Source organism: Drosophila subpulchrella, unplaced genomic scaffold (assembly GCF_014743375.2).
Source record: "Drosophila subpulchrella strain 33 F10 #4 breed RU33 unplaced genomic scaffold, RU_Dsub_v1.1 Primary Assembly Seq354, whole genome shotgun sequence".
Lineage (NCBI taxonomy): Eukaryota > Metazoa > Arthropoda > Insecta > Diptera > Drosophilidae > Drosophila > Drosophila subpulchrella.
Genome location: NW_023665577.1, coordinates 1,700,605 through 1,713,042, shown reverse-complemented (window position 1 = coordinate 1,713,042; position 12,438 = coordinate 1,700,605). Strand labels below are relative to the sequence as shown.

The window sequence follows — 12,438 nt, the reverse complement described above, 5'->3', positions numbered from 1 at the left end:
TTTTTTTGTTCAAAGAATACTCATCAGAGCCTCGCGGTCCTCGTTATCAAGACTATACCAACAATTTGTTACATATTTTTTAAACCACTTTTAAAAAATGATGATTCTGTTTTTCAAGCTCTTGACCATATCCTCTTCTATTTTGCTTTCCGACCCCATAAAGTATATATAATCTTGATAAGGATGACTAGCGAGTCGCTCTAGCCAATATCGCTCTGCTGCTTGTAACATATATCTCCTCCCCTCTGTTAGTTCCCTTTAGATGAGTAACGGGTATCTGATAGTCGAGGCACTCGCCTATAGTGTTCTTCCTTATTTGAGTTTAATATTTCACACAATAGTAATAATTCATGATTTTTGCTTATTATGAAAAAATTGGTTAAAAAACACATACCTACTTTTAAAAGAACAACACTCCAAGACGAACTTTGCATAATTTACTGTGTTTCCGGGAACTTTTACATTTTCAGGTGTCAAGGGTGGTCACCGTAAATGCTTAAATTGAGCTCCAGGCACGCTCATGATGCCATCAACCATCAGGGAGAATTTTGGGGGACGGAAAACAAAACACCAACCCATGGACATGTTTAGTTTTTATCATTCGCGCATTTGTTCGCGGACTCGTGCTTACCGGAGACCCATCCCCATCTTTCCCCGCCTACCAGTCAAAACTTTCAGGTTGGTAATCTGTTGGATTGTCCCTCCTAAGCTTCCATTTTTTATATGTGTGCCACCACCTAGGGTTTCCTCCTTACTCCCGTTGAAATTTCACGTTTGAGTGTAAGCGGATCCCAAGCAATTGACACGTTGGAATTAAGCATTAAAAGCATTTAACAAACTCATAATCCATATTTTTTTTGCAACTAAACATTCAAGTTTAATTCAACTGAGTTCACTTTGAATTGGAGATAAAGTGCAGTCTCACTCGGATTGCAGACTATTAAGCGATGAATACAGGGAAAAAACAAAAAGTCATAATTGGGTCTTACCTTTTAGTTTTTATAACGCTGTATAAAATTGTGTATGTGAGAGATAAATAGTCTGTATTTTTCATATTGATTAAGTAAAATACGAATATTAATATTTTCAAATGCTAAAAGTATAAATGAAATGGGGCTTTTATAAATAAAATTATTTTGTTCCTCGTTTCTTCCCCCTTACTGTAAATCAAATGAAGTTTTATTGATTCCAAGACAATTTAAAAATTCGAAAGGTTTCAAGAGCACATCCTTGGTGTGCATCCACATTGAGTAGTGTAGTCATCGCACCCTGTCGAATCTAGTTGACCAAATGCGCCGAACTAATGACCGCATTAAGTAATTTCCCTCGCACTTCGCCCCTGGAATGACCCAGTCTGGTGGGGATATCTGGGTCTGGATCCCCGGCAGACTCGCAGTCGCATTGGGGAGCTGTTGTTGGCCCTCCGCATTTAAATAGCTTACTCAATGGCGCTTTCGTGGTAATTGGCATTTGGCTTTCCCATGTCTAAATGCCCAACTGGCTAAACTAAATGCATAACTAGTTTCGGCTTCTTGTTCCGAGTGGATTCTGGTGGTTAGTCGGTTGTTGCGGAAATTTGGAAGTTAGATGTATTTTTCAGAGGGGAAGAACCGAGAAAACAGAAAAACCAAATTAGTTGAGCCTAGCCTACGGTGGAATGAATGCAAAAACATGCAGATCGTTAGGCAGTCTTTTTCTTTTTTGGGGTTTAAGCAATTGAAATTCTAAAGAAGCTAGAATCAAACGTAAAACGCCTTGCTCCGAAGTAGAAGCATTTGAGATTTTACGGCATTGACGCAAAACAAATCCCGAGGCGTTGTTGAGATTTTTATTATTTAATTTATTTCGGTGTCAGTTTAAAAGCCATTTATTCATGTGTCAAGTGCCTGCAATTGATTCTGCCTGGGCGCTCCTAATGGATTATAGATAATGCCAATGTACGTGCCGCATAGATAGACTTGCTTAGCCCAATTTGCTGGCCAACATTGTACATTGCGGACTGCGACCACCCACTGACGCACATGAAACCGACATAAAATTAGCATTTTTTGTGGATTCGATTTGCCGGTTATTTTTTTGGCTAGGGTTTTGGCATTTCCCTTGGGGCAGGCTTTTTTCCCTGCCTTCTCGGTTGAAAGCTGCCACTGTTTTTCTTTCTGTTCGGCGCAACGCAACGTGTTTTTGTTTATCCCGCCTGGTTTGCACCTTTTCTCGACTGGCTTGTCCTTGGCTCCGAGTGTGTGGGCTGCGGCTTTCACGGGACTTTCACCGATGGCTGCCTCAGCTAACCCCCACCCAAAACACCCGGCCACATCAACAGCGCTTCTGCCAAACAATCGCAAGTGAATTTCGTCCCGCAAACGAATTTCAGCGGCTTTGACGGCAGCAATTTGAGAGGTTCGCAAGCCCCCAAATCCATGTCCTTGTACTCAGTATCCTTGTTTGCCTTCGACAGGCGCTGTTTGAGCTCGGGCTCGAGTCGAGCAATAAAGATGATTGGGCACTTGTGATTAGTGGCGGAAAAGTGGAAAAGTGGAAAAGCAATTCCCCCGCAGCTGCGGAAGGTGGTCCAAATAAATCCTCAAAAATTGCCTCTGCGAATGGGAGTTCTCTTACGTTTCGATTTGTTTACGAGCCTGGCCATTATTTCGAGCAAGTTTCAAGGAGACTCATTATGGCTTCATTAACAGGCAGCTCGCCTCGCTGTCTATAAACCAAAAAGTTCTTTCGACTCCGGCTAATGGCAAAAACTCGTCACGCACTCTCAGCCAAAACTAAAAACTTTATTGTCACTTGTGCGAAATATACGAAAACCAGAAGCACACACTCTGGCCCACAGGAGAAAGACGAAAATAGGAATTGACAAGATTTAAGCCGGGACTGACTCAAGTTTTGTGTCGACAGTCTAAGCCACTTTACCGACTGCATAGACAACGGCCAAATGCAACCGAAACTTTTCCGGTGTTCCCCCACAAAGTTGCAGAGCAATGGGGCATGCAGCGGGTTCCATTCAATCGACTGCAGGTTGCAACTAGGAAAAAAAAGATCCATGTTAGGTAATCAAAAATTTCTTCTCTATTAAATAACGGCTAAGAACTATGCTTAAATCGTTATATTTATTTCCTGTTTTTAAATAAGACGAAAGCACATACATCTAAGCACTAAATTGAAAATATAATTATTTACTTAATAAGAGATATTCTATTTTCGATTTAAGACTATTTAATCCAACATCCTGATAAACTTTGGCTTAAAAATAGTGGATGTATAATGCATTTCCTGTAAATAGGGATTTGTGTTTAAGTCATGTGGTCAATCTAATTTTGGCGACACCAAAATCAAGAAATGCCTAATTCTTTTAAGCTCGATTTTTTTCCCCCTGTGCAGGCACACATGCCAGTGGCGTCGAAAAGTTGGTTAGCCAAGTCAAGTCAAGTCAATGACTGACTGGAAATCAAATCTTCCCGCCCCGAACCTTCGCCCGATCCCATTGAGGATGTTAGCTGCTGTAAAAGCCGGGGCTGATGCTCGGAAAATTTCATAAATCAAAGTGCCGCCGGGAGGTGCGTGCAGCAGGACTCGAGTATCTGAAGGAGCGCCAGGATTCAATGCACGGCGCTGTAATTGCTTTATGCTGTGGAGCGTGATGCGGTCAACAACGCAACGTGAGCGAGCCATTTTTGACATGGCCCAGAAGCTTCCACGCCATCTCTTTCGACCCGCATTCCCATACACATTTAGTGAAATGGAAAAGTTGAAAAGTTTTATGATATTTTTCGGTTAGCTGGCCACTCGATGCCTGGCTCGGGGTTATGCCGCTCCAGGCCAAGACCAAAATCCAGCGGAGCTTGAAAGTCGGACATAACTTGTCGCATTTGGGTCGGCAGACACGATACTTTTATCCAAAAACTTCTAGACAACTATGTATTTCCATACGACATTTTACCAAAATATTGCTGACAGAGTAAGGCAGGGATAAGAGTTTTTAAAATATTAAAGTATGCGGCGACATAAAAATACCTGGAAGCTGGGAACACCGCAAAATTGTAAGAATTTACACTCTTTAAATACCCATAGTCACCATAGTTTATTTAGAATTAAATGCTTCTCTGAATAAGGTTGTCATACAGAAAGAGACACCTACTTTACAGTACTTTCATGAAAATGTAGGTGACTAGGGACTTCAAATAACTTTTAAATGTCAATTTAGGTGTCTAAAAGTATGCAACATTATATTTAAAACCCAGCAGTGCAATGAATTCTCTTAGACAAACGGTTGTCCTTTATTAACTGCATACTTTTTGACAGCAAAAAATAGATTTAAAATTGATTTAGGACCACTTGTTGTTTGTGGAAGTTATTTGTTCTGGTATTTTTAGATATAGTGGTAACTTAAATCAGAAAATAGATAAAAGTTACAAATGTTCACAAATACACCTAAATTCGCTGGAAGCAGCGGTTTTTACAAAAGGTCCACTGTTGGCAAAACTTTAAAAAATTACATGAGAGCGGGTACACCCAAAAAAAAATGATCATAGAAACTAAACTATTCGTACATTAAAACTAAACTATTGAGTGTCAAAAATATCTTGATAAGATGCGTATTAACCTTATGACACCGAAAGTATTAAACTGAAACTTTCGAAGTTATCAAAGTTAAACTAACGAGTATACAATTTATACTCACTCAGTGTACTGAAATTTATGCTGACAGTTTACTTTTTATACTATTTAGTATAAAAGCTATCCTATGTAGTCTCCGTTTTATACTATTTCGTATACATTTTATACTAATCTAGAGGGCCGTAGTATACTTTTTAAGCTATTTGTCGAAATCGTTAGTATACATTTGATACTATTTCGTATAAAACTTATACGATTTCCCCGTTGCCTGTAGTATACATAAAATTTATACTATTTTGTTTTTCGTGGTATCCCAAACCCAATAAAATCAAGTTGTATGTTGTTTTTTTTTTATTTCTATTTCACATATTATTTTGTTATTATTTCATAAATTTTCATATTTTGCGCAACATACATAACATGTTTTAGCTCCTTTTTTTTATATTCCTTTACCTAACACGTATATACAGACTAAAATAAGTACAAGCAACAAGAGTAGGGGCCGTGATTGCGCGGTATCACCGCAAGGTATTGCTTAGCGCAATGGTAGCCACCTAGGCTGTAGCTTCTCTCCTCTCCTTCTCGATGCGACGCTGCGTTCGCAATACACTCGCTGCGAAGGCTGCCGTCGCTGGCCGAACTCTTGCCCCGGTGGTCTTCATCAGCATTTGGCGATCAGACCCGAAGCGGCGACATTAAAATAGGACATGCTGATCGTCCTCAACAATCCCACTGCCGCACTCTGGACAACCGTTCTCCGTGTCGTGTCCGAAGCGCTTAAGGAAGCTTCGGAAGCAACCATGTCCACTCAGCGCCTGCGTGGGGTAGAAATCTACCTGGCCGTGCTTCCTAATTACCCTTGCATCCAGCGTCCAGCGTCCCTTGCTGGAGTTGTCCCAGGCTGCCTGCCAGTTGTCGACGCTCTGCATCCTGGCACTCCTCTTCACCTCGGTCTTGGTTCTGTGGCTCCCGCACCAGTTCACATAGGGGAACTTGGCCTGCAATGACGAGCGCTGCGTCGTCCGAGATCGTCCGGAAGGCAATAATAATTAACGCGTCAAGCAACGCCAACTCCGGTAGCATTTTCTGTGTTCGTATACTCGCTATTGTCCTGGTTTTACACCAAAATATATGTTCGAATATTCGCTGTTGTCCTAGTTTCAAACCATTAAAAACTATTTAATGACTAGTTTAAAAATAACACTACAGGTTTACGCTTTATACTCTTTGGTAGAGCACTTACACTACAAAGTATACAGTTGAAACTAATTAGTGTTGAGTTAATACTTACATTTTTATACTAACTTTAGTATACTTTTAACACAACGCTTATTAAGTGTATACTTTTGGTTTTTTTTTTGGGTGTAATAAATTATGCTGTCCTCCATCTCCGGCTGCGTCATGTTTTATGCGGCCCCTAAAAAATGATGTATATGCGGATGATAAAAAGAAGATTGCAGAACATCAAGCGAAACACCTCTGGCCAGAGTGCATCGCACTTGAATGTCAAAGCTAATAAGCAGCTTCAGTGGAAGTATGTTTCCCGGGGGAAAACTCTGTCGCCGTCCTTTTGCCTTTTTGCCGGCTGTTCTATTTCGTGGCAGATTTATGGGTAAATATAAAGCAGAGGTGATGACGTCGAGGCTAGGCAGGTGGCGAAAATTTAGTGCCCATATGTGGGTGTTACTCCCTATTTTCACTTTTTCAGTGTGCTGGTGGGGGCGAAGCCCAACAAAAAGCGCTGCATACTTTGCGGCTGGCTCTAATTAATGAAAGACTTTGCGTTACCTTTCTGCCACTGTCGATGCATAAAGAAATTTTGCTAATTAAAAATAATCGCAGTTGCATAGCTGCACTGCAACTTTGTCTCTGGCTCGGAAAACCCTTCTTGCTGCTCCTATTCTGCCAAGGGAAATTCCCTGAGCAGGTCGGCTATTTCTTGTGATTATTTTAACAACTGGCCATGTTGCTGCACTTGCTGAAGACCTAAAGAGCCATTTGCGGCCCTCACACACAAAGAAATTATTGTTAATGATATAAAATGGAATTATTCAAAGTAATCGTTTGGACACAAAATATACATATACACCCAATTTATATTTTCTAAAATTATGATTTTAGAAACTGATGTGCCTAACAATGTCTATAATTTTTTAGGTATTACCTACTAATGTATCTTCCGCATTATATACCTAATTTTAGTAACACATTTTCAATAAGTTATACTCAGGAGGATTAGATGAGCCTCTTATTGATTTTAAAAAATTGTAAAATGGACCTGGTCTTATTTTTTTCCTCTGCTAGAAAATGCTCGCGGGCTGCAAGTAATTGTCTCTGGCTCGTTGCTTTGGATTTGGATTCGGATTTGGAGGCTTTGGCTGGCAACATCATTAAATGTGTATATAATGGAATGGCTGTGATTTGTTCCGAGCGGAAGATTTATTATCGCCCTGCCATTTTCCAGGCGAAAAAATCGGCATTATGTTCCGCATGCCTGGTGACAAAGTGCAGCCAGACGAGGGCTTTCGTTTTCTGTTTCTCCGCAGCAATCGGGTCGTTTACATAAACACTTTTGAAATTTATTGCTCTTGGTTGGCGTGTGTGTCTGTCAATGGCAAAAGTTTGTGCATTTAATTTGTGCAAAATTTGCTTACAACTCAAATTGAATTAACCTGATGACTCAGTGGAAAGTGGGGCGGTGTTCCACCGACTGCTTTCGACCCGAATCCGTCGGATTGTTTAGTGCTCACCAAGGCAAAGTCTTCGAGCGGTGGAAATCCTCGTCCGAAACGCCATCGTTTGTCGTACGAGTGAGCCATATGCCAACTGATTTGCATTTAAAGTTTTCCCCTTTCACAAGTTTTGCTGTGAACATATGCTCGAAACCCTATTAGGTCTTCATCAAATTAAAATATGTGCGCCTTGATGTGAATAATGCTCGGAGCCATGGCTGAAATTAATTGCCTGCAAAACTACACCGAAGTCATCCCGGTGGTCTTCAACTGGAGAAGAGGTGCGCAATTTCGCAGTAATCAAATAAATTAAAAGTTGACCAAGGACCCTGAAACAATGGAGGAAGCTGCAAAATCTCTTAAGTCTCGGTTGAGTTGTTCAAACATCTGTGCAAATGTGTGCGGGTTTGACAGAGATTATATCTGAATTGCCGGATTTGGGGACGTTGGAGCAGAGCTTAAAATGAATTTGTGTGACAAAATGAAATACTTGTGCATAAGTGAAATTGTTTTGTGTGTCCGTAAGTAACGAAGTAAAATAGCTGGCATATGTGCATATGCATGTATTTTTAACATATTGGCAGAGTGCTAAGTAAACTTAATTCGTTAATGGACTTTTCTGCAGGTCCAAAATCAATTTTCAGCTCTGGTTTGGATGTCATGTCAGATGGCCACATAATTACGCTCGTAATCCCCTAGCATTTGGCATTAACTGTTGTTTACACTCGCATTGACCATCAGCATTTTTAATGTTTATTGTTCGGGTGTTTTTTATGAATGACATTTATATCGATACAATCATATGCGTCGACACATTTCTATGGAGTAAAATCAGAAAAGCTTTAAGTGCCTTTATTAAAGATGCAAAGTTTGCGGGAATTTCCGCTGATAGTGGTTATTTTCGATTTTCCCCAAATGCCGGGCGCTGTATCATCAGATTTGATCAACACTCTGCTGTTTTATAGTCTCCCTGTTGGGAGATTGAGTTTGCATTTAATACCTTTTACGTGTCCCGTTTGCTAATTAATGTCCGTCGCCGGCCTATGGTGTAATAAATTGGATTTGCTGTTAACATTTTAGTCAGTGTTTTGTCATTACCCGCTTTGGGGACGGGCTGTCAATTTTGTGGCGGCCTAAATTTAGGTTGGCCAGGAAGCGAAGGGAAAACACCCACAGTTTGTGGGTAGCCGCTTTAAAGGGAAACTGGGAAATCTTGGCTTTAATAACACGTGTGCGTGATCAAACTTCAGCAGGCCAATTGGCCATAAATAGTTCATTGCATTTCCATTAGGCTCTTTGTGGCAGTCCGAACTGGCTGTTCGTTGACCTAATGTGTGCAATTCATTATGTGCAATTAGAGTTCAATTCAGAGGCTGCCTGGCCAAAGTTCGGGGATTGCCTAGGCCGGCCTCTTGAGTCCATAACACATCATTAATGGGCTCTGCGGCCTGGTTGCCAAAGAAAGTGTAACAATAATGGGCTCGTTTGTTTTCATTGCACACGTGCTGGAGCCCGGGCTTTGGTTAAATGTGCTCTTAATAGACACGGCAGTTTGGGCCATGTTTTTGCTGGGCAAACATTGGGCCAGGTCTCCTGTCGGCGGCAGCTCCTCCTCCTATTCCCCCATCAATGAGCCACTCCTGTGGTCCGGCTGACGGCTCTGTTCGGTTCCGTCCACCCGGTGCGGTTCAAAAAATTAAATTAAATGCGTGAATGCATATTTAATGGTGCGAAAATGTGCGGAATCTTTTTGAACTTCATTTCTGTACGCACCTGGATAATGGGTGCACATTTGGGTGGATTAACAGTTGCACTTTTACGCAAGTATTTCAATTGCAAGGACACAAAGTTTTAATAAATAGTAAACGGAAGTGCCCCTATAGCCCATTATTAAACCTTTTAGCAATGGTAAAATATTCTAAAAGGCATTCCAATTTTACAGGAAACTCTGAATTTCGAAACTCTCTTTAAAATTGCCGGTAAATATATTTTACATTGAATCTCCTTTACAATAATTGCATGCATATTGCCTGCATTAATTGCATGTGATATTTTAACAGAGATTTTTTTGGTTCTCATTCCACCCCTCTTTGCACCAACCTGATTGTTGAGTTAAAAAGTTAATGAATGATTTTTGAAATGCCAATGTGAATGGCTCTGTAAATAAATGCCGCAGCCTGTCCTGTTTCCAGATATCGTTTGATAAATCCGCATGATATTCCCGGCTATTTTCGCTTTTATTAATTAACACCAGCGGCCTAAATGGAGAACTCCCCAAGGACACGGTATCGTTGACAGTGACAACTATGCGGCATATTTATTAAAGCATTAATTGTTGCCCGCTTAAGTATGCCATTTAATTTAACTCAAACACGTTTGTCTGCCAGTGCTGAAATTCCCGTAAAGTAGTGAAATATTTTCAATATGTCTGGATCGATTGGTGGATCCGTGAGTTCCAACACCTCGTTGGCGGATGTCCTGCGGGGTAGGAAGGTTCCCGTCCCTCGTCCCAGCGAGAAGTTGGTGGCCAAGACCCAGGGCAATGCCAAGAAGGTGGAGCAATACCTGACCAAGGTTAAGTCCTATTCCCAAATCTCGCTGGGAGGGATGGCCTCCCGATTCGAGTCCAATTGTCTCCGCGAATTGGACGAGTGGTGCGTGCCGAGAACAGCGTTCCGCGATGATGCCGATGTCAGTCTGCATCCCAGCTACGACATGAAGCAGTTCCATTAGTGGGTTCCAAAATGATTGTATTTAATGTTTGTTATTAGAAAACTGCATTTTTTAACAGCGATCTGAGTTGCTTTGTGCGGTATCTGGACGCCAAGGAGGAGTATAACCAGCAGCTTCTGCGGGAAATGAACCACTTCATTGCCAGTCAACGCAATATCTGCGAGCAATTTTTCCTGAGAAAGTAAGCGTAAAGTTTGAAATAAACTCACTGAGATTACCTGAATTTTTTTCGCCTTTTAGCATCTTCTGCTATAAAACACTTTGGCCTCCTCTGCATACGAAGCAGGAACTGAATATTTTTGTTTCCAATTTTTTTCAAATGACTCCAAAACAAAAGCGCCGTGTCGAGTATCTCCTGAAATCCGACTTGGGTCATTTTTGCTAAAGCTTATCCAATTGCAAAGTAAATGATGCTATTTATTGCATTTGGCAAATGGTTTAATTAGCACATTTATTTATGCAATTATTCTTTGCAAAACTGATATAATTGGTTTGTGAAAAAAATATACATGCAACCTATAAAGTTAATTATGCAATTAAATCTGTTTTATTTTCCGGTTGTGAAATTAATTAGCCCAAAATTGGTTCGCTTACGTCATACGAGAACTTTGTGCTGTAAAGAAATTTGTTTTATATTAACTTATTAAATTTTAATTAGATCTTTTCCATCAGAAAGCTTTATTGCCACGGGCAGTAAACTAAATAGTGCTGAATAAAATCCGCATCTGCATTCATTTTTCCGCTAAATTACATTTAAGCAAACGGTCGTTTGTGCATATTAAATATTTGAGATGCATTCATAAATAAATTCAAACAATGAGTTATTTTATTGTTCAACTGTGTAACTATGTGAACATTTATATGTTAAAGCGCGCTGCAATTGTTTCGACCTCTTTTTTTACAAGTTTCCGTTAAGGGACGAGTGTGTGCATGTGTGATTGTGTGCGTTGACAGGAAGTGCGTCATTTGTCAAAAGCTATTTTATGGCCATTTTTTAGCCGTGAGTCGAGTTTTGTTTGTGCCGTGTAAACACCTGAAAAAGGTCAACTTAACAAATATTTACGCAGTGAACAATGGCTGGAACGTCATGTAAATTGGCTCTTTAATTCAGTTATGCCCTTGGCTGAATTTGTTCTTTAAAATTAATCAAATACCTTTTCAATTTATTGTTTGTTTTTTGCTTTGTTTTTTTTTTTTTAATAAACAATCATGAATAATTGCTCAGCTGAAAGTAATTTGCAAAGGCTTCGCAATTCGAAATCGGAGCTGTGAATGCAGCCAGGCCTGTTATTGAATTAAACATTTGTTTTCAATGTGACTTAACAATTTATGGGCATTAGAGTGCGATGTTTTAATCATTGGCTAAACGGTGGGGGCTAAAATAGCTTTAAACTTTATTCCACTCCAATTCATGCAACACCCGACGATAACAAAAACGAATACTTTGCTCTTTTTCCGGGCAGGAAAGCCACTCTGACACTTCAGAAGAGCCACAGACTATGATTCATGCTTGAGTGGACTTTCAACCTCGATGGCCAACTTCAATTAATGCCAAAGTTCCAGCGATTTTAAAGGCGCTTCGAGTGGAGAAGAAAGGCCCTTGCACGGGTAAAAAATCACAGTGGAAGCCCTGGCATCCGCAGCTCAGAGCTATAAATTATAATTTCCGCATGCTGAGCTGCCCCCAGCCCCGTTTACCCTGCCACACCATATATGTGTATCCAATGGCCTGACCATCGCCGGTCATCCCTGGTTTTATGATGCTTATGGAAAAAATTCTTGCCACTGCATGGCTGCAAGGTGTGCGCCAATTTCCGGCACATGTGAGCGTGTCAGTATCCGTGTCCGTGTCGGTGTCTGCTCTCCTTTTATATATATAATTTTAAAAATGTTTGGCCGACACCCTTGTCCGTGCCCATACATACATATGTTGCCAGAATAGCCGGAGAAAAAATTATAATTAATAGTGCTCGAAAAAAGGAAGCTTATGCATAACTTAAAGCCACAAGCTGCCCATCGTGGAGCACGGATTTTTATTACTCATACGCACCGGGTAACCAGTGGTTGAATGGGATTTGGACTACTCACTCACTTAACTAAAATGGTTATAACTTATACTCACTGCGGTATAATGCGAGTAATACGTTTGGTTTAGCGGGATTCATATCACTGGTATTTAATGATTACTCTTTGAGGAATGTTAATTCTATAAATCATTCGAAACGGATAGTCATTTCTTTTTATTCACTGAACATTATTACCATAAGTCAGACCCAAGGGATAACCTTTAGCTTATTTATAGCCCCATCTCACGGGGTAGCCCTTACTTGGGTGAACATTGAACTTGAGC

At 40.5% G+C, this 12,438-nt stretch overlaps 1 protein-coding gene across 1 annotated transcript; it reads left to right on the top strand.

Annotated features, from left to right (window-relative positions):
• Positions 1-9,708: 9,708 nt before the first annotated feature.
• On the top strand, positions 9,709-10,616 carry LOC119560627. The gene is made up of 3 exons (XM_037874170.1): positions 9,709-10,087; positions 10,147-10,269; positions 10,329-10,616. The coding sequence occupies exons 1-3, from the start codon at positions 9,780-9,782 to the stop codon at positions 10,471-10,473; spliced, it is 576 nt and encodes a 191-aa protein (XP_037730098.1). The 5' UTR covers positions 9,709-9,779; the 3' UTR covers positions 10,474-10,616.
• Positions 10,617-12,438: the final 1,822 nt, after the last annotated feature.

What these genes read in the sequence shown, in the direction of transcription:
- LOC119560627 (XM_037874170.1), top strand. Translation starts at nt 9,780, where the DNA reads ATGTCTGGATCGATTGGTGGATCCGTGAGTTCCAACACCTCGTTGGCG. An exon ending in GACATGAAGCAGTTCCATTA is followed by an intron (nt 10,088 to 10,146) that starts GTGGGTTCCAAA and finishes ATTTTTTAACAG; the next exon opens with CGATCTGAGTTGCTTTGTGC. An exon ending in GAGCAATTTTTCCTGAGAAA is followed by an intron (nt 10,270 to 10,328) that starts GTAAGCGTAAAG and finishes TTCGCCTTTTAG; the next exon opens with CATCTTCTGCTATAAAACAC.